This window comes from Colletotrichum siamense, assembly GCF_013390195.1.
Source record: "Colletotrichum siamense strain Cg363 chromosome Unknown KSG_Cg363_contig03, whole genome shotgun sequence".
Classification (NCBI taxonomy): domain Eukaryota; kingdom Fungi; phylum Ascomycota; class Sordariomycetes; order Glomerellales; family Glomerellaceae; genus Colletotrichum; species Colletotrichum siamense.
The window spans coordinates 3,277,867-3,305,093 of record NW_023501016.1 but is presented as its reverse complement, the minus strand read 5'-3'; the positions used below and the strand labels follow the sequence as shown (position 1 = coordinate 3,305,093).

General features: G+C 43.3%; 5 protein-coding genes across 5 annotated transcripts; 2 read left to right on the top strand and 3 right to left on the bottom strand.

The window, feature by feature from the left end:
• Positions 1 to 15: 15 nt before the first annotated feature.
• Positions 16 to 1,692, bottom strand: CGCS363_v004876 (putative NADPH:adrenodoxin oxidoreductase; the record flags this gene model as incomplete). The annotated part of the gene is made up of 3 exons (XM_036636725.1): positions 16 to 828; positions 883 to 1,341; positions 1,396 to 1,692. 3 exons carry the CDS (start codon positions 1,690 to 1,692, stop codon positions 16 to 18), a joined length of 1,569 nt encoding a protein of 522 aa, XP_036497454.1.
• A 1,123-nt stretch (positions 1,693 to 2,815) lies between these two features.
• Positions 2,816 to 4,702, top strand: CGCS363_v004875 (uncharacterized protein; the record flags this gene model as incomplete). Its single annotated transcript, XM_036636724.1, has 3 exons — positions 2,816 to 2,979; positions 3,064 to 3,259; positions 3,314 to 4,702. 3 exons carry the CDS (start codon positions 2,816 to 2,818, stop codon positions 4,700 to 4,702), a joined length of 1,749 nt encoding a protein of 582 aa, XP_036497455.1.
• A 433-nt stretch (positions 4,703 to 5,135) lies between these two features.
• On the bottom strand, positions 5,136 to 8,443 carry PMS2 (Mismatch repair endonuclease PMS2; the record flags this gene model as incomplete). Its single annotated transcript, XM_036636723.1, has 3 exons — positions 5,136 to 8,164; positions 8,248 to 8,344; positions 8,411 to 8,443. 3 exons carry the CDS (start codon positions 8,441 to 8,443, stop codon positions 5,136 to 5,138), a joined length of 3,159 nt encoding a protein of 1,052 aa, XP_036497456.1.
• A 2,281-nt stretch (positions 8,444 to 10,724) lies between these two features.
• bst-1 (GPI inositol-deacylase) lies at positions 10,725 to 14,355 on the top strand (the record flags this gene model as incomplete). Its single annotated transcript, XM_036636722.1, has 3 exons — positions 10,725 to 11,453; positions 11,509 to 13,094; positions 13,890 to 14,355. The coding sequence occupies 3 exons, from the start codon at positions 10,725 to 10,727 to the stop codon at positions 14,353 to 14,355; spliced, it is 2,781 nt and encodes a 926-aa protein (XP_036497457.1).
• A 1,204-nt stretch (positions 14,356 to 15,559) lies between these two features.
• Positions 15,560 to 17,449, bottom strand: CGCS363_v004872 (uncharacterized protein; the record flags this gene model as incomplete). Its single annotated transcript, XM_036636721.1, has 4 exons — positions 15,560 to 16,044; positions 16,104 to 16,237; positions 16,299 to 17,272; positions 17,354 to 17,449. 4 exons carry the CDS (start codon positions 17,447 to 17,449, stop codon positions 15,560 to 15,562), a joined length of 1,689 nt encoding a protein of 562 aa, XP_036497458.1.
• Positions 17,450 to 27,227: the final 9,778 nt, after the last annotated feature.

The window sequence follows — 27,227 nt, the reverse complement described above, 5'->3', positions numbered from 1 at the left end:
TGGCCTCTATTACGCTCACGAAATAACATCGAGCATCGCTTTGGTGGATGTGAACTTTTCTCGTTCTTTGCCCACAGCACGGCCATTGTCTTTCTCGGCCCTGTCTATCTTCTGCCAATCAGCCCAGGATACTCTTTTCGAGGCCCTGTCGCCAACTTCTGCACTGATCCCTGCCCATCCATGCTTGGTGTTCATGTCAGTTCCGGACAGAAATGGGAACCCGGACAGCCAGTCCTGTACGATTGAGTCGCCGGTCTCGAAAGCATCCATCATGGTCGATGCGATAACTCCTGTTGGTCCTCTTTTCACCCAACCGGCGCAATAAACGCCAGGGGAAGCGTCGAATTCTGATGAGTTCCCCGAGGTATGCCGCAAGACTCTGCCACGCCCATCGTTCATAACAACACCACGCCGGTCATCAAAGGCAAGGCCTGCTTCCTGCAATCCCGGTATGGAGACAGATTTGTAGCCGATGGAACGGAAGACCAGGTCTGAGGGCACAGTTATCGTTTCCCCGGTTAAGCGAACCTGGGCACCGGGGTCGAACTTGGAGGACAACTCCGTTCGTTCCAACCGGGTACTACCAACATCGGACGGAGATTCCGGGCTGGCGAGAAACTCTACTGGGCTCAGGCAAAAATCGAGAGACCAAGACCTCGCAACATCGTTGGGCCGGACAGCTGAGCCTTTGGCTACTACCTCCATCAGTCTCTTTGCCGCTCTGGGGAGCGTCTTGATTTCAGGAGGGAGGAGGGTTGGGTCGACGGGATGGAAAGCAAGACTGGGAATCTTCATCAGCTCCCTGACCTCTTTAATGGTGAAAGCTGCCTATTGAGTGTTATCAACTACGAGCGTACGGTGGAGACTTTGTTTTACGCTCACCTGCATAGGCCCACGCCTTCCAATGACATGAACCCTCTTGATGCGGGAAACGGCCAGGTTGGCTAACGCTTCTTCAGTGATGTCTGTTTTGCGTAAGACATCTATATCTTCAAGCAGCATGCGAGCTACATCCAAAGCAACATTTCCCTGACCGACGATAACAGCTTCGTCGCCTTTGGTCAAGTCCGGCGCCAGCCCGGCGTACTCGGGAAGTCCGTTGTACCAGCCAACGAATGAACGTGCAGAATATATGCCCCGAAGCTCAGATTCCCCTGGAACACCAAGTGTCCTGTCCTTTGCTGCCCCGTATGACAACAAGACAGCATCGTAATGGCGCAGTAGACTCGAAAACGGAATAGTGCAGCTATGCGGATGAAAACCTGCTTCGCCAACGGAAACGTTGCCAACAAATGTGAAATTAGGAGAGCCAGCGACCTCCTCAAACTTATCTTGGCATTTCTACGATGGTTCCGTCAGTCGAGCCGAAATAGGTGAGTGAGGAGAGAAAGCAACCTTGACTTCAGGGTGATCTGGGGCGACGCCGAAGCGGACAAGACCGAAGGGAACTGGCAATGACTCAAACATGTCAATCTTCGCGTTTGGGAGCCGAGACATGACGCGGTAAGACGCATAGAAACCGGCGGGGCCGGATCCTACAACAGCGACGCGAAACGAGTCTTCGGGAGAACGAGTTCGCCTTGCGATAGACGCTTCGGTGCTGATCAGGCGGACCGCTGAGTTGCCGGTGCCCACCTGAGGCCGAGCATGGCTGCAGCCTAGAAGCGGCCGGACTCGGAGTAGGAGGAGCATGGCGGTACTGTCCTGGAGCACGCACGCGGTGCTGCTGGGCCGGTCAAGCAATGATTAATCTCGCCCGCTGGGTCGCCAGCTGAGTGTATCGTCGAAAATCCCAGTGATTGCAATGATATGGAGATGAGGACTGTGCGATGAGCTCGGCTTATGAGTGACGGATGGGAGGCAGACCAAGCAGAAAAAGTTCAATGATGAGTAACCGTAGCAGACCGGATGAGTTCGGACATAATACCGGGATCCGCCCCCAATACGGGCCTCTCGGAGATGTGTGAGCGGCGGTGTTGCCGGGGACGAGGGATGACGGAACCGCAAAAGCCCCGGATTGTCCGGAGACGTGAAAATGGAAATATGTGGCTAAGATCCAAGGTGCGTAGGGAGGTAGGTACGTAGTCAAGCACATCCTCAGATCCCCAAGTGACGGCGCAAACATGAGGGCTTGGTCTCAGCTCGCTCACTGCGACCTTGTCTTCCAGGTTACCTGCAAAAGACTAGTGCGGCGGGATAAAAGTGGATATGTACCTGACCTAAGGTAGGTAGGAGGTCCAAAAAGCAACTTTTAGAGCCTAGCCCAGTGAGAAACGCCATCTTTGGGCGCTGGGCCAGGTTTCAGGCGCTATACATCGTATTAGACACCCGTTGCTGTGGCAACAGGGGCGCCTTCAAGCTGCGTTAGACGTGATGTTGATAACGGGCAATGACTGTCAAGCCAGGCACACTTGAATCCTTGATTTGCCGGGCCCTGTTTTATCTTACTCTCACTGCCTGACCTACATCTCTGTAGCATCTTGCTAGCTGAGGTTGGCACATCCCTCTGCCTCGTCTTTACCCCAAGGTGAGGTACTCTTAACTATCAAGCCTCTCGCTCTCACCCACCAACACCTTACGGGCATTCCCCTCCTTCATCATCCCACATGCTCAATCTCTCCCAGAGACCTCTAGCAAAGTCCCAACGCGCATTAAACTGACTGGATCAAGCCAGCGGCATTCCAGCTAGCTCACCTCAACGCCGCCTTCTGTGGAAGCATTCCTGAAAACTACACACTCACACACACTCGCTATCCGTCTGTCTCTTTTTTTTGCTACGACTGAGGACGAAACAACCAAGTCTAATGCCGCGAAGATGGTTCAGCAGCCCTATCTTTACAATGCCGTCAGCAACAGTCGAGACTCACGATTTCCCGAGCCCAAGTTCGACCCTAAAGCAGTAACGCGTGCGAGTTGGGAGCCGAAGCCGCGCAAGCCCAAGCCCACTGGGCCGTTGGTCACTTTCAATCGCCATCCTGAGTGAGCATTTTCTGTGCAACTGGATTTCTTTTGCCCGAGAGCCAGGACTACACGATGATCACGTGCTGACCAACCACCATGCAGCGCTCAGATGGTGCTTTCGCATAGGTCTAGCAATTATGTGTCCCTCAGTCCTCGGACGAAGAGCTGGATCAAGAGCATACGGATCGTCCAGCTGGCTCTCAGGGTCCTGCAACTAATTGGGGCTGCAGGCCTGCTTGCCCTCCTCCTCCTGCTAAACAACATCGAGGCTCTCGCTGGGTGGGTCATGCGTATCACGGTACGTTTGCTGCAAACGACGCGCTCACTTGATAACCATGCTGATGAAATCTAGCCCGGCGTCGTGATGGTACACTGCTTCTACGCCATTTACCACCTATCCAGGCCAGCCGGGGACCGTAGCCCTGCGTCATCCACCGCTTATCAACTCTTTTCCGGTATCTCTGACCTAGCCGCCATGCCTCTCTATGCATATGGTGCCTTGATGGCCATGAACAGTAGCTCAGCCTGGACGACTCGCTGGGTTGACCAGAGGCTCGTGGAATACTTTGTTCAGGCCGTCAGCTACACATTCGTCGGTGCCGGGGGCTTGCATCTAATATCATTCTGCATTTCCGCTTGGCTCGGCTTCATGTTTCGCAAAATCACTCAGATGCCTCCAGACATGAACCCTTTGGAGGATCATCTGACCTCGCGAGCTAAGCATAAGAGGAACAAGTCCAGTGTCGCGACCAGCGTTAGCGACGAGGGCGAGAAGCGACTTTCTACGCCCCTTGAAGAGCGACGTCGGTCCGGTGCACCGTATCAAGACCTTTCTCGACCGCCCAGCATTCCTTTCCAACGGACGAGAGCCGGCTCTGATCTAACCAACCGCACACGTGATTCTCACGCCGATCTCCCCAGTCGGCAATATCAGATCCCACTAGGAAACTCACCGAGAAACTCAGCCGTCGCTAGTGAATACAACCGAGTGTCTATTCCTCGTTCTTCGCCCCGTGGCTCTTACACTGAAGTCCCGCTTCACGAGACGAATAACCCCCGGTCATCTCTTCCCTCTGGAGTTATTTCTTCCCCGACCCAAGCTCGCAACGCAGGCAAATTCACCGAAACCTGGTTCGCCACGGACTCGCTTATCTCGCGCACGCAGAAGAGAAACCGTGCCATGGATGTCGCTGTTGCAGCAGAGAAAAAGCTTTCGAGTGATAAGGCGTACGAAGCTTTGGGTCAACGTTACAACGTGGAGGATTCCGATTCTGAAAACGATGAAAATGATCTGGCGGGTAGCGATTTCGAGAACGATCTTGGGAACCCTCACCCCAATCCTTTAGCATCAAATCCTCACCCGGCGACCGCACGAGCCAAGACATCGTTCTTGCCTCCCCGCAACTCTGCCTTGTCTGAGGTGAATCTCAATTCCCGTCAGGTCAGCGGCAGCAATGATATTGCAGATGCGAGGCTTTCTGCGCTGGCGGGACAGCCGTGGCCACGCAACCGCGACAGTTCCATCCAGCCGGAGTCTGACTTCTACTCAAAACCCTATGGCGAGCTCAAGGCCGCAACACCCCCTGTCATGGTTGGCAACAGCCGGCAGGTGTCCTCCGGTAATGACTACGACAACCAGCCGTACTCCTCCACCTATGGACGACGTAACGTGAGCGGCAAAGTCGCCGAGGAGGGTCTGGCTGGGTCCAAAAATGGCTATTCAAGGTACAGCGTGCTATAGGGCCGAATTTGAACTTCAAAAGGCCTTCGACTGAGATGAGATGCTGTATGGTCTGCTCTACGGATTTGTGATTTTTCGGGAGTTAGTTCGGGGACGATATTACGATTCATGTCGACCTCAAATGCTGACGGCCAGCTCAGGCTGACTCATTGGCGAAGACGCTGAACAACGCATGTTCTGGATATTATGTTTTACTTAGCTAACAAGAAAGAGAGAGGCCAAGTCTGCGCACGGCGACTGTTTATCATTCCCGCTGTTCAGCTGTAAACAGAGAACGTTCGTGTTTGCGGAGAATTTACCTCAGGACAGATGGAAAACTGACTGGAATTTAGTCACTGTCTAAGACAGTGTCGTGTGAATGAAACGAGGCACAGGTTAGGGAGTCATTAGAAGAAGAGATACTGCTCCAAAGACCATCTCGCGCATTGCGCCTTTAGCCCCGGGCATACGTGGCCCAGTCCACGCCTGGTTTGTCTTCTTTCCACCCTATCTCATCCCAAGAGCCGAGCCCACTCAAGTGGCGCATTGTTGGTCGTCCATGAGGGCAATTCCAAGGCTTATCCAGCTCGCCCATGTGACGGACAAGCTTCTCCATCTGCTGATGCGCCAGAGCCCTTCCGATCATGACACTGCTCCGGCAGGCACGCATGGCAAACATTGAACGGACCTTGGAGGGTCGTGGGGCGGAGACGCCCTCGTTAGATTGATGGTCCCCCAGGAGAGATATCAACTCTTCGAGGTCAGACAGCGTAAAGGTTGTCCCGTGGCTTAGAGGGAGAGCAAGAAGTTTGCATCGTAATCCCACAGGTTGATTGCCGGACCTGTCCACGTCCACCTGAAAGCCATTGGTGTTCAAGGCAGCAATGTTCTCCATCACGATTTCTTCCTCAAGAGCCGTGAGTTCAAGCTGCTTCGGATGCACAAGTCGCTGTGATTGTACGACTGTCGTCGACTGCAGTCGTTCAAAGTTGTACTTCTCATCCGAAGCATGCTGGTCAATGATGAAGAGCTCATCATCGCTGCTAGAACTACCACCAGCCCCTTTGCCTGATGCGTAACGGACAGCGATGATGAAACCCATGTTGAATTGGCCAACGATAGTCATGTTTCCAAAGTCAGCTTTGGTAATAATAAGGGACAGGACTTCTTCAGCATCTTGCGACTCTAAGCCCAAGGCACTGAGGGCGTTGGTTTGACGTGAACTTGCTCGCTTCATTTCAGATGCCCACAACCTCATTTGAGTGTGCAGACCCCCCTCGTTGATCTTTATGCTTTGCTTATGTTGTAGGGTGGCATCCTTCCGCTTGACTCCGGCATTGAGAGCAGTGGGCCTCTTACTGGAAGCCTCAGATCGTTCCAACCCATCTTCCTCAGGCTGGTGCTCGGTTGCAACAGACTGATCCGGGGCTGAATCGTCGTCCAAACGAGGTGACTTGAAGCTAGGTGGATCGATTTGGCTGTGGAGTTCTCCTGGGGTACGTGGTAACTCTTCAATAAAGTTAACAGTCTCCATTGCCTCGCTTGAATGATTCTCTCTAAGAGAACTGGGCAAATCGGAGCCGTTCGCTTGGCTACCAACGTCCGTGGCTGCGCCGATCTTGTCTAGATCTTGCAAACTGTCACTGGCCTTTTCCGCATCATCTCTAGATCGATTGGCTGAAAGAATCTGTGTCAAACGAGAGCCGGAGGATGAACTTAAGGTCGTGGGTTTGCTAGTGGGCGATTTTCCATGTCCTGTCCCCTGATCGAGCTTCAATTTCTTAGCGTGTGTTTCTGCTGACCCTACGACGGTGGAGTCTCCAATGATAATGGTAGCAACATCTGGGGCATGTCTTTTCGACATTCGTGGCGTCGCTGTCGGCATGCTGTTGTCTACCGGAGTCCTAATCGGCGTAATGGCTGGGATCTCAGCTTGGTCAGAGGCTTTTCCGCCTTCAGAAGTGCTTGGTACATGTTTTGACGGTGCTTCGGGGTCCTCTCGCTTATCCAGCTCGGCGAGACGAGCACGAAAGTCTAGCACCCTCCGAGGGGTTTCTACTGTGCCTGCTGGCGTAGTATCCAGCACCTTCACTGGGGACCCTGGCGGCTCTTCAGCAACTTCATCTTCTCCTTGTGATTCACCAGGCTGTCCGGGAGTTGTCGATATCCCGGTATCGCCCCCCCTGTTCGACCGCGGCTCGTCGGGTTCTCGACTATCTTTTGCTGTTCTTCCAACCCAGCGACTCATCAAACTTTGCGACTGTAGGTCTGCGGGTGATGTTATTTTTTGCTGTGTCGCACGAGTCTTTCGGACTTGTTTGCTGCGCGGTGGGGATCGATCCTCTCCATCCTCAGAGCTTGAACCGTGGTGCTGGATGGCTGGGCGTGGCCCATTCGCTGTGAACGTCGGCTTCTTGGTGTTTTGTGCCACAGTCTGAGTACCTTTGCCCTCGCCGTCGACCTCGATGTCGGTTACGGTGGCTTGGGTACCTCGATGAAGCTTTTGCGTGGATGACTGCCCCACTGGTATAGAGTAGTCCTGTGATCGGAAGAGAGCAGTCAAGGCCTCCCTTAAGTTTTCCAACATTCGATTTTGGTCATGCAAGAGGATGGTGCGTTTATCAGGGCTGACGTTGACATCATACAGATGAGTGTCAAGTTGAATGTCTGCAAATATGAAGGGAGATTGTGACGAGTTGTATGCTTTGTAAACCTCGTTGAAAACTTTAGCAAACTGAGGCAAGCCGCAAGGCCTCCCGTTGACGAAAAACATCTGGCGATCTGGAGTCTGGCGGCCTTCGCCATGCGCTGGCCGACTGATGTACCCCTGAACACGGACTTCAGTAGAAACCTTTTCAATCCTCTGTGCATTTTTCACACCACGACTGACGGTTGGCTCGAAATCTAGCGTCATGTCCAGCTTGACCAGAACCATCATCGTCTTGGCGCCAAATATATTGACGAGGTTCTCACGAGTTGTCGGATTGCCTTTGGTGGAGAATAAAACGATGCGTTTGCCCTTGCTGGGCTGCTGTGATACGGTAAATTTGACACCCGTCTGGATGCAGGCATACTGATTGAGGAGCGAAATGACCTTGTTCCATTCTCGTTTAATGTTGCGTTCGAGTTCGCGACGACGGACAGGCAGATTATAGAAAAGATTCTCGACGATGACATTGGTGCCTTTCTGAGCAGCAATAACACTTGTATTGCCTAATTTGCCTGAAATTTCGAACTCGAGTCTGGTTCCTTTGGGAACGTCCTTTGCTAGGCAAGTGACGATACTGAACCGCGATAGCGCACATAGTGAAGACAGGGCTTCACCACGGAAACCAAATGTCTCGAGGGTAGCTAAATCGGCGTAGGTTGAAAGCTTCGAAGTGTAGTGCTTCAAGGCAATAGTATCGTAGTCGTCATGCGAGATGCCTGAGCCGTTGTCTTGAACCTCGATCGAATCGAGACCCTGGTTCTTGAAGCGAACGTCTTCGATGAGCCGTCAGCAAGCAAGGGTGAGAAAGAGAGAAACGGCTGGCATATCTGGACTGAAATGAGTTTGGCAACCATACCTACGCTACTGGCGCCCGCATCGATGCTGTTTTCGACTAATTCCTTGACAACAGAACAGAGATCAACGATAACTTGGCCAGATTGTATTTGATGCACCTTCGAGAATTGTCAGCAGGGGATCGTGGTTATGCTATTTTCAGGGGGCAGCGTAATCAAGCTTACGGTGCGGCCCTCGATGGGCTTTATAGTGGCCATTTCGACGATGAGTTTCTTCGAAGTTCAATACTCCATACATTCATTCCATCAAGAGGATGGACCGGGTGTTGTCATTGAACTGGAAGACGCGCCAGGCGCGTATAGTGTGTTTGCCGGATAAGGTAAGGTGCATCTGGGTCGCGACTTGGGAAGGGAGGAAGGTAGGCTACCTGACATAAGCAAGGCGGCTAGAATTACCACGGTACCTTGTCATCCTTGCCTACGGATAGCAACTCACCCAAACACAAGACAGCGCGCCCAAGTCGCCACGCTACACGCACTGCCACTGCCGCCTTGGCACGCTCTGAAGGACGCGTTTCTTGGTCAAAAAAATGCTTGACACTCGGGACTTATAGGGTAAGTGGACACTAGAAACGTGGGCCTTCAGTCCGCTAATCTGGGAGTCAGCAGATGCGTAATAAGCGACCAATCGCTGCCGACGAGCCATTCCTAATCTTTCTCCGGAGGCAAGATGCGGTTCGCTGAATAGAAGCAAATTGTACATAGGCCGGCGGCTCAAGGAGCGAGGAAACGGCGACCATCTCTGGCCTCGTTACAAGCGCAGCCCTGGTCCATGAAACCCATCGCCTGTGAGATTTGAGAGTCGTAAGCTCGTCATTGGTCCTGAGCCGTGACCTCACTGAACATCCACGGGTACACGAGTACCGTGCCGAACGGGGGTTTGATGGGTTTGTGGCAGATCGGGCCGTTGTCTGAGGTGTCCACTGCGAATTACCCGTCTAGGTACATCTAGTCCCCAGCCAAGACATTCCTACGAAAGGTATGGACTTATTGAAGCCATTGGCGGAGCCAGCCATCTCTACCACTACAGTGGATATCTGTAGTTGGAAAGAAATGTGCAGAGCACAGCGCCGTAATGGAGATTACCTGCCGTTGACTGCGTCGGATCTCGATCTTGTTCTGGCCAGGCTTGGTGAGCTCAGCGGATCAACGAACCTGGTCTGGCTTATCTCTGAGGCTACTTTGTGGTCGCGTATTACTCTTGCATTCCAAGACGGCGGGCGTGAGCATGTGTGCCGGAAGTAGATGCAAGGCAGGATCACGAACAAAATAAGAAGATAGAGGATAATTATGTCAACAGAAAAGAAGCAGGAAACGAGGGCGGCGACCAACACAGCGTTTGCTGGAGAAACAAGCAGAAAACGTTTCATGTCACATTGGGGCAATGATAGGCGGTTCGAGGGCCAGGGATGCCGGGGCAGCGCGAGATATCAGAGGGAAAGGAGACCGAGGTGGACCAGGGGTCTACCTAATACACCATGCTTTCGTAATCAATGCAAGGCCAGCTCTTAGCCTTCCTAGAGCTATCGCTTTGTACGAGTACAATTGCAGGGTGCATTTGAGGCAATTATTTAATTCTGCATGTGCGGTACAGCGACGTATCGGGAGGCCCGGGTCGCAGAAGCTTCTGAGAACGACCTTTCACAAGGCACCTAGATCGGCGAGTATGTTAAGGAGGAGGCAGGTAGGCGCTTACCTAGAGAAATACCTACTACCTACGCAAGTATCCGGAGGTACCTTACCTAGGTATTGAACCTTACCTGGAGATAAGGGGATGGGTGATTACCTGACCTAAGGCAGAAGAAGGAAGAAACGAGATAATCTAAGGTACCTTACCTACTCACCAGGTACATGTAAAGTACATGCGGTAGGTATTCGGCTTATCACTGCACGCATTCCCAGCCCAGCGCAGCGGAACCGCGGAAACTTTCAAGGCACTGTCAAAGCCTGCACGGCCGCTGGTTAGGTAGGCAGGTATTCGTCGCATCCAGAACCACAGGCCACTTCAGGCCCAAGTGACATTTCCGAGCCTCTACCTGCCTACCTACCTTTGGGTACCTAGGTAGGTCTGCAGGCACTCGGGCTCTGATGGGGGTCCTCAAGAACACCTATTAGCCGACACCTCGATTGTGCTAGGTAGGTTGCTGCAAGCCCAATGTACCTTACCTGCGTTACCTTACCTACCTAGGCACCTCAGGTAGCTCGGCACCTAGCATCGCCCCCCCAAAACCCTTCCGCATCACAGTGCATCAGCTCAGCGTCCCAGACCCTTACTCGCTTGTTCCAATGGTGAGGTAAGTCCCTTCTAGTAGCACGCTTCTCTCTTTCCCTCGTCCCTCTTCTCGCTTGTCCGCATCGTCTCTAACCTACGATCGCCCCAGCTCCCATTCTCTCCTCCTTTCCGTCCCAAACGTATCCCGACGGCTCAATCGACCGACTATTTCCTCCCGAGGAAGACTCGAGCGAGCCCTCTCCACCCATGAAGAGGCGCTCGTCGGGTTCGACCGACGACAGCGACGACCCTCTTGCTGAGCCTCCTGTAACCACGATCCAAGAGCCTGCTCGCACCCGCAATTCTGTCGCACACCCCAAACATCTGCCAGTTGCCTCGAGACCGTCTTCTGCGAGGAGTAAACGATCACTCAACGCCAATTGGAAGCTCGAATATGGACCGAATGTATCATTCGACAACCATCCCATAACTGTTTCTTCGTCGCCTTTGCCAGACCCATCCCTGGCCGCGCCGTTGCCCTCATCCTCTACCGCTCGTCGAAGCAACACACAGCGCCAGCCCCCGAACCACCACCACCACCACCAACCCCAGTCCGTAGTCCGTGTCCATCAACTCGACGACAACGACGGAGATCACGCCCCCGCCACCGACGAAGGCGGAGAAGACGACGACGAGAAAGCCTCCACGACCACTGAAAATATGGCTGAAATGCGCTTCACTAGTCGTCGCCCTCGATTTCGTGGCCCGTGGTCCATCACCATTCTCGCCCTTGCTGTCACTGTTCTTGGCATCACCCTGCTTTGCGCCATCTTGAATTCGTCCTGGACCCGTCAGCTCGACGCCAAGGGATGTCGGATGTCTTACATGCGACCCACGTATATACGTCTACGCGACTTCGACACGGAGCATACCCGCTTCGCGACGAAATATTCTCTGTATTTATATCGCGAGCAAGGCGTTGACGATGAAAGAAAGGTAAGTCCCTGGACTTTTGCGCCTACGCGGCATGCCATATTAACATAGGCTCTAGTTGAGAGGTGTCCCTGTTCTATTCATCCCAGGTAATGCTGGAAGCTACAAACAAGTTCGTCCGATAGCAGCAGAGGCCGCAAACTATTTCCACGAGTCCCTACAACATGACGAGGCTGCGGCCGCCGCTGGTGCCCGCAACCTCGACTTCTTCACCGTCGACTTCAACGAGGATATCACTGCATTCCATGGACAGACCATGCTGGACCAGGCGGAATACCTGAATGAGGCGATTCGGTATATCTTGTCTTTATATATGGACCCGCGAATGTCAGCTCGAGACCCGGACCTGCCAGACCCGACGTCCGTTTTGATCCTGGGCCACTCCATGGGCGGTATCGTAGCGCGCACCATGCTCATAATGCCCAACTACCAGTCTTATTCGATCAACACCATCATCACTATGTCTGCTCCGCATTCCCGTCCTCCTGTCACTTTTGACGGACAGATTGTAAAAATCTACGAAGATATCAACGATTACTGGCGCAGAGCTTACTCGCAGAAGTGGGCCAACAATAACCCACTGTGGCACGTTACTCTCGTCTCGATTGCTGGAGGGGGCTTGGACACGGTAGTGCCATCCGACTATGCTAGCGTTGAGTCGATCATTCCCGAGACCCACGGCTTCACCGTCTTTACCACCGGTATCCCCAAGGTCTGGACCAGCATGGATCACCAGGCGATTCTGTGGTGTGACCAATTTAGAAAAGTTGTGGCCCGAGCTATGTACGACGTTGTTGATGTCCATAGGTCATCGCAGACAAAACCCAGAGCCGAGAGGATGAGAGTGTTCAAGAAATGGCTTCTCACTGGTATGGAGTCCATTGCCGAGAAAACGTTGCCTTCCGAGGGCTCATCTACGCTGCTTACACTGGAAGACAACGCAAACGATATCATGGCCCAGGGCGAGCGTTTGGTATTGCGTCAACTGGGACTGAGTTCGAAACCGAGGGCTCATTTGCTCCCTGTTCCCCCGCAAGGGACCCCAGAGGGCAAGCGATTCACTCTTTTGACTGATGTTGGCCTCGATAAATCGGGGGAGCATGGAAAGCTTGAGGTGCTCTTTTGCAGCGTGTTCCCCCTCCAACCTGGTCAGGCCACGAACTTGTTCACCTTGAATATGGACCTGTCAGGAGACAGTACAGGGTCCACTCGACTGGCATGCAAGAACGCCGCAAACGACGCCATGCTGTTGCCCGCTTCAACCAAGTCCCATCGTCATCCGTTTGCCGTGGACAATGAGCCTGCGACACGTCCATTTTCATATCTACAATACGACACCGAAGACATCGCTGATCATCAGTTTGTTGCTATTATTGACAAAGCACTCAAGCCTACGACAAACTTCGTTGTAGCAGAGTTTAGCGACCACTCGCAATCGCACAGGACGCGTAATATTAGCCTTCGACGACTGTTGGCGTTTGGCATGACATTGAGGCTGCCAGCTAGCCGCCCTATGGTGGCGGAAATCAATGTCCCTGCTCTTCAGTCCAGCTTGCTGGCTTATAACTTGGAGGTCGGCAATCAGGTCTGCGGCGGCCAAGCTGAGATATTTTCTCCTTTGATCCGTCAGTATCTCGCTCAACCGTACGAGTCAAAATTCTTTGTCAATGCTAGACATGCCAGTGTCAGCATTCATGGAGTGGCGCCATTTGTCCCTCCCCCATTGCGGCCAAAGAGGCACGATGAACAGGGACTGAGCTTTCAATTCTGGACAGACCCGACTTGCGAGTCCAGCATTCAAGTCAAATTAACGGTCGACGCCTTGGGAAGTCTCGGAAAGCTGTACATGCGATATCGAACGGTTTTTGCAGCATTTCCGCTACTAGTGGTAGCCCTCGTACTTCGCAAACAATTCCGAGTATACGACACGACAGGCACATTCATCTCGTTTTCTGAAAGTCTGGATCTTTGCTTACGACAATCCCTACCACTCATGCTGCTGTCATTGACTTTTCTCTCATTGTCAATGACGGGATCATGGCCAACAGGGCCTGGTGGGTTTTGGCACTGGCGCAACACGACGTCTGCTGCGGGCGACTTCCAAAGCAACGATCTCCTGACGGGTACACAAGATCCTTTCTTTTGGTTTCTTATACCTCTCATCGGGGTCGTTTGCATCGGTGTTTGCGCCGTGCTCCATTTCGTTACTCTGGCGCTTACACAGCTTCTCGGCGTCGTCTACTCTTGGGTAGTCGTTCATCCTTTTGGCCATGGTAGTAGAGACGAACGGCGGAGATCCCATTCGCCTATATTTGCTCCATCCTCACCTCGGCGTCGCATGATAACCACTGCCATCCTACTTTTTTTGGTTTCGACATTCATTCCGTATCAGTTCGCGTACTTGGTGGCGTGTCTCGTTCAGCTATTCACAGTTGTAAGGGCTCTCAGAATAGCCTCAGAAAAGTCTGCACCAGCATATGACTTCTATCACTACGCCCACTCGATTCTGCTGCTCATGCTATGGGTACTTCCCATCAATCTGCCGATATTAGCCGTCTGGATCCGCAACCTCGCCGTACACTGGCTTACACCATTCTCATCGCACCATAACGTGCTCTCCATTATGCCGTTCATATTACTAGTGGAGAACATGACTACTGGCAAAATGGTGCCCAGGGTCACTGGCAAGCTCAGACATTTGACCAGTGTGCTGCTATTCGGAACGGCAATCTACGCCGCTATCTACGGGGTTTCTTATGCATATATGCTACATTACCTCGTCAACCTGGTGGCAGCATGGCTGGTCGTGATTCATTCTACAGCAGAAAATTGGGCCCTAGCGGGCTTCAGCTCGATATTTGAAAACGGTTCAAATGCGGATCGAAAGGGCGGCAAAACACCATAAGAAACCGGCGCGACACCATGTCGGGTGAAGTGAACGGCACGCGACGTCTAGGCAGCCGGTGCGAATCGACTTCATTGAAAGTCACGCTCTTTTCATTTCTCGCGCACTGTACATAAGAGGCAGTCCCGAAAACCCCCTCGCCGTGGGTACTGCCCAGGCGCTCCTTGGTCAGGTGTTCTTGTCTTCTCCAATATAGACGTCTCGGCTTTCTTTGCTTGGCGCCAGAACCTCCCTTGCCTCGGTTTGGCGCCCAGCTGAAACCGGACCTTTAGACCACGATGTTGGCGTCGGCACAGTCTTTCGTGGTTTTGTTATTTTGTTCGTTTGCATCTTGCATTGGCTTGGAGTTCATACGGTTCACGCATTTGGCTGGAGGCGCTGAAACGAACAAGTTTCCGCCTGGAATGGGCATGGCGCCTTTGAACACACCCCGGCTTGATTCATTTTTGATTTTCCTTTCGCTCTTTCTCTTGACGCTACCCTAGGAGGACGAATGTAAATGTATGCTTGGAGCTGATGGATTCGCTACAAGAGATGGAGAACAGGTTACAAAGGGCATTTTCGCTTCTCAGGCTACTGCCATAATGCTGCGCCGGGAGGGGGGATTTCTAGCGCTTGATGCGATTTTCTTTTAATGCGCCCGCGGTTCAAATGAGACCGCAACCTCGACATCAGAGAGGTGTTGAACAACTGTTAGGATGAGGTCAGGAAGACCAATATGATTATTAGGTGCGCCCACACGACAACTCCGCATTTGCCAGGCATTAGAGGCACAGCAAGTGGCGCTCGGGTTGCACAAAGAGCGAAGGGGTAATGGAAACAGTGCAAATATTTGGAGCGGGCCCTTGTGTTTACTGAGGCACATGCATCATCGCTAATGGGGTGTCACGATCTTCTCACTGCAGCGTTTGACGCGAATGAAATGCTGGCGAAATGCCAAGTGCAAATTTCACGAAAGTTAATATGGAAAGTTGCCATCATTCTATGACCTGAGTGCGCCATTGCCCCATAACAAAGTCTCCCAAACTAAACGCCCGCCGTCTATGTGATATGGTCATTTGTGGTTCTACGCCAGATCGGCGACGACCACGTTTAGAAGTGCTTCTTCTCCACCGTTTGAGACCGGCAGTTTTTCTCCTCAATACCGAGGATCCGTAGTGGTTGACAAGCAGCCAGTCCAATGACAACTTGACGATCTGCCACACTAATCCAGCTGCTCAGCTTTGTCCTTCTCCTCCTTGGCCCACTTCACGCGTTGGTGTCTGATCACCCACAGCGTCAGAACGAGGCCAACTGAGCACGACGCCAAGGTCATCAGATAGGCGGCGCGGTAGCAATTAAGCCCATCATGGCAAACGCGTTCGCCGTCCGGCCCAAGAATACTGTGCTGATCGTAAATTTTGCCGTAAAAGATATTGAAAATATTGCCCGAAACAACAGGGGAGAGTGTCATCAAACCCCAATTTTGGCTGAGGCCGTGAATACCGAATGTTTCAGCAACAATTGAGGGGAAGACACCAAAGAGGAAGCCATAGGCGATGCCTGATAGGCCAGAGACCAAGCCCAAGAGGTGAGGGTTGGTTACATTCAGCGCCAGAATTTGAGCAACGAAAAACACGGCGCTGGATGCGACAAGGCACCATACCCGACTGCCGTGAAGGACCTTGACAATGAAATCCGAGCCAACACCTGTTCGCGACAGGTCAGTTTGGGGTTTGTGTGGCCAGGCCAAGTCGGGAATGACGTACCACTCAGAAGTCTGCCGGCAAAGCTGCACAGGGATAGGATAGAGACATGCAGCTGTTGCATGGTGATGAGGTATGCCTCATCAACTGACTCGTCCCAGTGGCGCCAAAGAGCTTTCACGTCGTTACCAATGTTGCTGAGAATGCTGTTTAGCACTTGATTCACACAGACAGCGGAAGGAAGTATGAGGAACGTACTTGATAGTCATCAACCCGATACCGGTCAGAATGCCCATGATGCAAAACAACTGCCAAAAGTCGAGTTCACGAAACAGGTGCCAACCACGAATATCTACACGATGGGAACGATCCATATCAACACTACTCTGGACAAACACATCACCGGGCATTGAAGAGGAGCTCGACACTAGCGAGGACGTCTCGTCGGGCTCGTAATCATCGGCGTCGTCGACGGCTTCGATTTGCGCCTCATCAGCCTCGCGAGACGGCGCGGACGGTTCATTCCGAGGGGAAATCGGCTCGTTGTCGGCGGTGGGATTGAGAGTGGTTGTAGTAGTATTTTTTGTGTTTTTGGGCGACGTACCAGGTTCAACCAAGGAGGAGCGGCGCCCAGGACCGGAGCGGTTGGCTTTTGCCTCCTCCGAGGACGTACGATGAAGCTGCTGTGAGCCGGACAGGACGTCACTGGCGGGCAGACTATGGTAGCTGGTATGGGGCCAAACACGCAGGAAGAAGAAGCCGAGGAAAGTTAAGCCGCAGGTTCCAAATGAGAGTAGGGCCAGGAAGGCGCTGGTGTTTCCCGGAAAGAAGAGGGTGCCACATGTTGAGAAGAAAAAGGCACTCAGGCCAAACGCAGCGAGAGGAAAAGCCGTTGCAGTGCCGCGATGATGAGGCCAATTGAGGGCGGACGTCTTGACAGCGGCAGCAAAGGCCATACAGCCGCCGAGGCCGGTGAGGTACGAAAAGAAGCAGAGAAGCGGGACAGCGCCGGCCGCGCGATCGTAGGCAATATGGAAAGGGAAGTAACCGAGAGCAAGCAGAACGGAACCACCAATGACTGCGGACCGAGGGCCTTTATGATCGACTAGCATGCCGACGGGAACGCCGAGTGAGTACATTCCCAAGTTGGCTGAGAGGCCGATGACGTTCGTTTCGGTCGAGGAGAGTTTCAATCTCTCGGCAAATTGTGGTGCCCATGCTGAGTAGACGTACTGCACAATAACAGCTTGTTAGCGGCCGTGGTCCTCTTGCGAACATGGTGCTTTTGGGGAACGATCCAGGCGCCAACTCACGTTGGTGCCACAGGCAAGGGAGATGACGGTTGCCGCGACGCTGGCGACGAGGCGCGCGCGGTGCAGCTCCTTCTCCCTCTCTTTCGGGTTGGCCATTTTGTACAGTTTCGAATCGAGGAACGCGCGTTCTCAAGATACCATGCTTTGAGAAAACGGATGTCTGTCGGGGTCGGTTCGTTGGTACCAATCGGTGAAGAGACGATCGGCGAAAGCGATGGTGGCAAACACTCGAAGAGAAAAATATGATTATTGGGATGTTTCGGCTCAGTGTACTTGGACTATCGGAGGTGCAATGATCATGGCGATGCGGGTGAGACTGTAGGCATGCAACATGAAGATTTCAGAAGAAGAAGCAGCCGTAGAATGCTCGTAGTGTTGAAGAAGAGTTGGCCGGGGGCGACAGCGGTTGTGGTAGGCGTTGTAGTGTAGCGGTGGTGGGCGGGAAAGAGGTGGAGGAGGAGGAAGGTGGTGGTGGTGGGAGAGAGGTTAAGAGGACAGGACGATGCCGGATCCCTTATCTTTGGGATCACGAATCCTCCTGCGGAGTGTGGAAATCGCAACGTAGGTGCGGATACTCGTGGGAGGTTCCCTGCCCAGCTCCGTGCACCTGCATTTGCTAGGTAGGGAGATACAGGGGTCTTGGAGGTTTAGGGAGGTCTTGGGAAGAGAGCAATTGGGTGCCCCCTGGGGATGAGCTCCTCGGGCTACCGCGACGCTGCAGCAATCTGCTTTCCGGTAAAAGTGGCTTGCCAAATCAGCCAAACAACCAAACCACTACGTAACAAGTACAGTTACCCTGCAAAAGTCCTGCCCCACGCCACGCGTCATACGCGTTTCGACATGTTAGCCCTAACCCTACTACAACTTACTACCTATATAACTTTTGTGTATAGCGTCGCTTCTATAAGCTTTTAGTACTAAGATCTCTAGTAATTGCTAGGGATCTTAGCTACTTACGCTAGAAACCTATATAGTAATTACTTCGCTTATAATAAATAGTATACTAAAAAGCGTAATTACTACTATATTTAATATTAATTATAGGACTATCTATTATATACTTAACTATATATAGGATTATTATATTTTTAAAAGCTTATTTTATTTTAGTTATCCCTAAAAACTAAGCTTTTAAAATAAATATTATATTATTTCTATTATTTATTAAAGCTTTTAAATTAAAGCTAAAGCTTTCTATATAGAGGTTATTAAATATATACTAAAGGTCTTTTATAATACTATATAATATATTCTATATAAAAATAATATATATAAATAGTATACTTTAAAAAAGATTTAGTTAAAAGATATAGATATACTATATTAGTGTAAATTTATATATTATTAGTACTTATAGGTTAAAACGCTAATAGAAAGTATTTTTAGTAATAAAACTACTATAGAATAAGCTATTAAACTCTTACGTATAAAGCTATATATTAAATTATATAGAAAGACTACACTTAAAGTATATTAATAACTAGAGCTATAGGAAATTTATAATATCTCTTATAGTCTTTATATTAATTTTAACTTATAGTAAGGGTTATTTAATCTTTATAGAGAGGGATCTTAATATACTATATAATAACTATACTTTATAATCTTATATTAAAATATTTAAAGAGACTCTTTTATAAGAGTATATCCTAAAGTATTACTTTTAGTAAAATAATATATATATATATATATTAAAGTTAATAAAGAGTTAGTTAGAAGAATATAATATTTAGATAATTAATTAGCTTTTATATTTTTTAGATCTTAACTTTATTAAAAATATATAAAGTATATTTAAAAATAAGATTAATAAAATATTCTTTAACTATTATCTTTTTAAAGATAATAAAGTAGATATTATAAAGTTTAAAAAGTATATACTTTAAATATAGTTAAACCTTAATAATAAAGCTATATATTAATATATATAGTTATTATATAAATACTTAGAGGTTTTATATTATACTAAAAGTTAGTATATATAATAGTAAAGAGTGAAGTCTTAGTAATTTTTAATATATTATTTTATCTAAATTAAGTATAATTTACTATTAAAATTAATCGTTAAAGATAGTGATATATTGTGACGCGTTTCGCGAAATGTGGAATGGGGCAGGACTTTTGCAGGGTAACTGTACCAATGGTAGTCTGGGTATTACATACTGGTAACGTAAAAGCCGTAGTACTCGATACATTGCATCTTCTGGGCATCTAGGCGTGCAGCGCGTGCATGTGTCAAACGGACGGGCCTGCCACGCCAATCTCGCCATCTCTGTCCTGTTGCTGCTGTCGCCTGATTGCTCTCCTGGCCTAGTCCGAGCCTGAAGACGGTACGCAGTCCAGAAGCCCCTGCAGACAGTAAGTGGCTATTGCTCTTGGGGTACGGAGTATTCTGCTTAAGAGCGTGCCCCCCATTTCCGCCAGGCATTCTGTCAAACTTGGCCCTTACTTCTCGGCAACCGCTCTCTGGATACTTAAGATCTGTGCAGGCGGTCATTTGACCTGTAGACAAAGTTGTCAGGTGGCACTAGCACACCTCAGTGATGGCGGCCGACCCAGCAATTCGGCCCAGTGCAATCAGGTGGGAGCTGGATAAGTCCTTATGCTTATATGTAGTATAGAGTCCAAAGTTCGGGGTGCAAAGTTCGGGGTACAGGATCTGTGGCCGATTGAGAAAGGTTGCGTGTTAACACTTGCAGACGCCGAGGTACGAGCAGTCGTTGCACGACTTTTGTGGTTTCGCATGACTGTAGAATAGATAAGACACTGAGTACCAAATAGGAAACGTTATTTTACGTTTGTGCCCGGCATGCATGAAGCACACATTTTGAAGTGGGTTTGAGCTGATAACAGACGGCACGCGAGACAACTCGACAATGCCGTGCTTCGTGCCAAATGCACCTGGAAACCCCAGTGAATTTGAAACTCTAGTAGACCAAGACAGACCCTTGGTGCACAGCCAATGCTTTGCTCTGGCAGGTCAGTCCAAGTATTCACATTTCGGGTTTCATTGCACTGTCCAGTATGCTTGGATTGAGGCAAGTCGGGCTATCACAGTGAAGTTGGTAATTAGCAGGTGGGTTCCGTGGCGACGGGGCCAGTGCCTTCGGAAGTCTTGCAGTGCCGGCCGACCTCCGCCGACGTCGGCCTCTCCGCGAATCTACACCTAGGTAGGTAGGCACCTAGGTACCTACCTTAGGGAATTCAGTGCACCCGACCGCAGTCATAAGTTGCGAGACGGTAGTTGGCTGGGCCCGGGCCTGAGGCCTGAAACCTGGCCTGAATCCCGCCTTTACGTAAGGGATCGGCCACACTACTTTGTAGCTAGTCGCGCCTAGCGCTTATAGCTAGATTAATTAAGCTACTTCACGCAGGTTATAAGCCCTCTAAATACCTAAATCTATTTACTAGATAGTAAGGTTATTCCTAAGTAGCTATTAGGACTTTAACCTTATAATTTAGTAATTACTATAAGGTAATTAATAGATTATTAAGCTACTAAAAGTAATATTTCTAAGTAGAGGTTATAGCTATTATAATATATATCTTCTACTTATAAAATCTCCTTAGTTTTTAGGCTACTAAAGTTAATAATTATTTAATAATTATTATAGTTATATAGTAATAACTACTTAATAACTATCTAATAATTACTCTTAATTACTATTTAAATCTCTTTTAAACTATTAAATTAATTAAATAAAAATAATATATCTTTAATTAGTAATTTAATTTTATTTTCTTTTAGCTCTATTAAAAGGAGATTATTTTAGATTAGCTCTCCCCCTTCTTCTACTATAAACCTTATAACTAGAGTAGCTATATAGAAAGTAGTTAGTAAGGGATTAGATTTAAGAAGTTTAGTATATAATGCTGTTTTTAAGCTAACTAAAGCTATAAACTTTAAGTTATAAGAGATTAATCTTAAGAATATTTTTAAGGTAATAGGATTGCTCTTTTATTTAATAGCTAAAGGGATATTAGATAGATATAATAGAGATATAATTTTTAAAAAAAATAAAGTAATAATAGTTAAGGATTTAAGTTCTTTAGGTAATCTAATATTTATAGGTTTTATACTTACTAAATAGTTACTTATAGAAAAGATCTAATATAATCTCTTAGAAGAAATAATTAATAATAGTTTTTCTATTATAGCTTTAGCTTTCTATATTTTTATTAAAACTAAAGAATATACTTAGAAGTTTAATAAGTTAGCTATAAGTAAAATCTATAATAATTAGAATAGAATAACTAAAGTTAACTATAATAATACTAAGGATTTTATATAAGATCTTTATTTAACTTTTAATAAACTAAATAGTTTTAGTATAAGTTTATTAATTATAGCTCTTACTTATAGATTTATTTAGGATTTTAGATATTTTAATTAAGTTAAAGTAGACTTTATAGAGAATAACTTTATTATAAGGATTTAAAGCTATAATAATTTCTTATAAGAGCTTTAAAGCTTAAGTAAAAAGGAATAATATAAGTAAACTTCTTAAGGTATTAAAGCTCTATTAAATAAGAAGAAGTTTATTATAAAGAAGCAAACTTAAGTATTTAAGTCTAAGAATACTAAGGTATAAGATCCCTATATCTTATATAATATTAAGTATCTTAAGAATTTTTATAGGTATAAGATATATAGCTATTATTATAAAAAGATAACTTTATACCTTAATAAGTATAGTAAATACTCCCTTAAGTATTATAAGTACTATACTTTATTATATAATAAGTTTAAATATATTAATAGACTATAGACTTAGTAATTAATAACTTAGGTATCTACTTTAGTATTTATTTTAGAAAGTTAAATTTAAGATAGTATCTTTAGAAACTTTAGTATTAAATAGGATATTAACTAATAATTTGAGGCTTATATAGATATTTTAATAGTTTAAGCTTAAAAGAGGACCTTTTTATTATTCCTAGTAAATAAGTTTAAAGTATTTAGTCTATATTTTAACCTTTAATCTTTTACTAGAGATCTATATAAAGTTAACTATATATAGAGAGTTAAGAAGTAATTAATAAAGAAGTTTAAACTTTTAGTCTATAGATTTATTAGCTAAACTACTAAAATAGAGATTAATAATTTCTTTATATATAGTGCTATTAAAGAAGCTAATAAAGAAGAAAATAATAACTAAGAAGTGTAATTAAGCTAATATATTATATCTATAGTTTCTATTAAGAGAATAGACTTCTTTATATTAGATATTAGTACTAATAAGTATATCCTTAATAATCTCTCTATCTTTAAGGACTTTTAAGATCTCCTTTAAGGATTAACTATAAATTATATAGGTAAAAAGGACTAAATTAGCTAAGCTATTAGTATAGCTAAGGTGATTACTACTAAACTAAGTAGTAAAAAGATTACTTTCTAACTATATAATACTTTTTATAAACCTTATAATATAGTATAAATTATTAGTATTAGTCTTCTTTAGAAAATAGGTATTTATTTTAATAGTTTAGATAATACCTTAGTTTATAAAGATATATCTAAAGCTATTACTAATTTTAAATAAGATATATAAGTCTTTTAGCTTTAGATCTATCCTTTTAACTAAAGTGATAAATTTAGCTCTCTTAGGCTAGATTACTAAACTTTTTATATTTATCTAAAGTATCTATCTAAAGAGGTAATTATTACTACTATAAAAAATACTAATATAAACCTCTTTAGAGTACTTTTTATAGGATATAAATATTATATCTACTTTATAGTAAAGTTAATATAGTAACCTAGTAATAGATAATAAGAACTACTAACTTAAGCTTTTTAAAAGCTCTAAATTAACTTCTTAGAATTAATATTATAAAGTTTTAGAGGTATTACTTATAGTTTCTATATTATAGAAGCTTTTTTAATTTATAAATAGTTCTAAGTATTTAAATTAAAGAAAGAAGTAGCTATTTAGTTATAAAGTTAGTTTCTAAAGAAAATTATAGTAATAAATAATATTATTTACTTTTCTAAGGTTATTATAGATAATAATATAGCTCTTCTTAAAGTAATAGAACTTTTTACTTAAGAATAAGGTTTCTATTTAAAAATAGTAGCTCCTTACTCTTATTAGTAGAATAGAGGAGTAGAAAGCTCTAATAGGGCTATATAGTAAAAAGTATAAGTAATATATATAGAAACTAGCTTTCTTAAGTCTTTTTAACTTTAATTAATAAAGATTTCTATAGAAGTTAGAAATTTACTATTTAATAGTAAGAGTAATATTAGTCCTTATAAGAAACTAATAAATACTCTTAATATATCTCTTATTATAAGAAAACTATATATATACTACTTCTACTACTAAAGCTACTAAGCTTATATCTATATTCACTTAGATAGTTATTTATATATAAAGAGGTAGAAAATAAAGCTTAAAACTAAACTTAGAAGATTTATAGGATATAATAGCTTTTATAATAATATTTTCTATATTCTTATTAAAAAGATTAATAATATTTAGTAAGTAAAAGATATAGTATTTAAAGAAAATAAGAGAGAGCTTCTTTTAGTTAAATTTAATAACTTATAGCTAAGAGAAGAGGTTAAACTAAAGACTTATAAGTATAATAATAAATTACTAATAGTAATATATAAAGCTAAGTATTAGCCTTATACTATAGATATTAAATCTTATTATTATTATTATTCTACTAAATAAGATTAATAATAAGAAGAATTAAGTAATTTATACTTAGAAGAAACTTAAGATTTAGAAAGTAATAATAAATAAGAATAAGAAGATAAGCCTCTTTAAGAATAAAAAGAAGTTAGTAGTAAGAGGGGTAGTTTACTAACCTTAGATTTAAAACTATACTTATTAGTACTAGATATTAGTACTATAAATATATAAGTATAATTAATATTAGAAGAAGTTTCTTCTTTATAGTAATATTCTCTTATTACTCTTCTAAAGTAATATTCTCCTATTACTCTTTTAAAGTAGAGATCTCTAGTTGCTCCTTAGAAATAATAATTACTAATTAATACTTTATAATAGTAAAGCTCTCTTAATATTTTATTTTAAACTCCTCTCTTAATATAAAGAAAACTAAAGGGAAAACTAAGAAGTAATAATAGAGGTTCTATTTTTATAAAATTACTAAGAGTAATTATATCTTCTTCTAGTTAAATAACTTAGATATTTAGAACTTAAGTACTATATAACGTAAAGAAGTTTAATAGGGAATTTAGTAAAATAGAGGCTATAGAGATTAACTTAATTAATAATAAAATAGACTAAGAACTAGTTATTTTTACTTTCTTAGTATCTAACTTATTATAAGCCTTTAGCTTAAAGATTTACTTACTTATAACTTTTAGGAAATAAGAAGTAATAGAAAAGAGACCTCTAAAGTTAGCTATTTTTAATATTATAAAAACTTAGGTTAATAACTTATAGGGGATAGATTATTAGTAGTTTAAAGAGCTTTTAGATAGCTTTAAATATCTCTTAAGTAAATAGGTATATAATAAAAAAGTTATTATAGATAGAAGACTTAATAAAGTTAGAGTAAGATAAGTTATCTATAATAACTTTTAAGATAAGGATAATAAGATAGTTTATACTACTATTACTAATCTTATTACTCTATAAGTCTTTTTACTAATTATAGTACTTAAAGATCTAAAACTTTACTAAGTTAATATAGTTATAGCTTTCTTAAATACTTTTATAAGAGATTAAGATATCTTTATTACTTAACTTTATAGGTTTAATAATAGATCTAGCTAGTTCTATAAATTAAAAAGAGCTCTTTATAGACTAAGAGAATCTCCTCTTCTTTAATATAAATAAATTATTATTATCTTTAAATAATTAAGGTTTTATTTACTACTAAAAGAACTTTATATTCTTATTAATAAGGATAGTGTTATAATATTACTTTATATTAATAATATACTTATTATAATACTTAATATTAAGTAAGTTAATAATTTTAAAGATAACTTATATAACTTTTTTTAGATTAAGGATTTAGGTGAGGTATAATAATTCCTTAGGTTTAAGATTATTTACTACTATAAGATAAGATAACTTTAGATCTTATAAGCTAAGTATATTAATAATATACTAATAGAGAAAAATATTATTAGATATAACTAAGTGCTCTACTATTTTAGCGATATTTAGCTACTAGAGATTATAAAATAATATAAAATGCTTATTAAGATATATAAATATTAAAGCGATTTAGGTAAGTTATAGTAAATTATAAATAGTATATAACTAGATATTATAACGCCTATAAGTAGGGTTACTAGAGATTAATAATATACCTCTAAAAAGTATAATAAACTGCTGAGATTAATATAGAGATATTTTTATAGTTTATAATAATTAGCATTCTACTTTAGTAGTTTAGGATACTCTATTAATAACCTTAAATTATTAGTATTCTATAATATTAGCTAGTCTAATTATAAAAAAATAGGTAAGTTAATAGCTAGTTATATAGTTATATATAAAGGAGCACTAATTACTTAGAAATTAGTATTATAATTATTTATAGCTATATTAACTTATAAAGCTAAGTAGATAAATTTAATACCTAGAGGGAAGGCTCTACTATATATTATAGATCTCTTTAAAAGGATAAATATTTCTATTTAATTACCCCTCTAGGTGTATATAGATTTTATAAATACTTTTAATAATTATCTATTAAGTAAATAGTTACTTAAACTGCACTATATTAAAATTAAGTATTATTAGATTATTAATAATATTAGTAATAAGGATTTTAAGATTAATTATATCCTAATTTATAAGATAGTTATTAATAGTTTTATTAAACTATTAGTAGTAGAGAAGTATTATAACTTTATTAGAATATTAGGTTTATTTAAACTACTTATAACTAATAATAAATCTTAATCTAAGGATAATATCTTAAGATTTAATCTTAATTAAGTTCTTTCTATTTATTTATTTCTTTTATATATAATAACTTTATTCCTTTATATTTTACTAACTAATTAACTTTTATAGTTAAACTTTATATTATTTTAATTACTTTAATTTACTCTATTTAATAGTTAAATTACTAACTATAAAAGTCTTCTATATAAGAAGTTATTTAATAATAAAGGCTTAGAAGGTAATTAAAGATTTTAATTTTACTAAGTTATAAGTTTATTACTAAGTTAGATATTTTAGTTAGTATTTCTCTAAGTTATAACTATATTAAGTTTAATTAATAAAAGTTAGTTAATTTTAGATTTAGATAAAATTAATATAAGTTTAAAGTTTAAAAGAGTAAAAGATTAATTAATTAGGTTTTAAAAGTATTATAAGAAAATTAATCTTTAAAGTAATATTAATTAAGAACTATTATATTTAATACTTAACCTAATATAATTAATAGATTAGAAAAGAGGTATTATAAAGTTAATTAATAACTTAAGGATTACTACTTTTAGAGAGAGAGAGCTATTTAGAATATAAGATCTAAGATTAAACTAGAGAGGATAGTTTTTAGATTTATCTAAATTAAAAGTTAACTCTATAAAGGGGAATTAAATAGTAAACTTCTAAGTTATTAATTTAAAAGTTTAACTAGATATTAAAAGTAGAAAATAATACTAATTATATTAAGTAGCTATTTAATTATCTTTATAGAGATAACTTAGGTAGTAATATTAATATTAATTAGCTATATAAAAGCTAGAGAGAGTTAAGAAGTATTTTAAAATTAAAATAAAATAATAATAGTAATATAAAAAAATAGGAATAATATATAGAGGTAAGAATAATATAAAACTAATATATAATTAATTAGATTACTACTTTAGGATAGGAATAGCTTTAATTATAGCGCTAGAAGTGTTAGCTAAAAGGGGGGTGTGAGA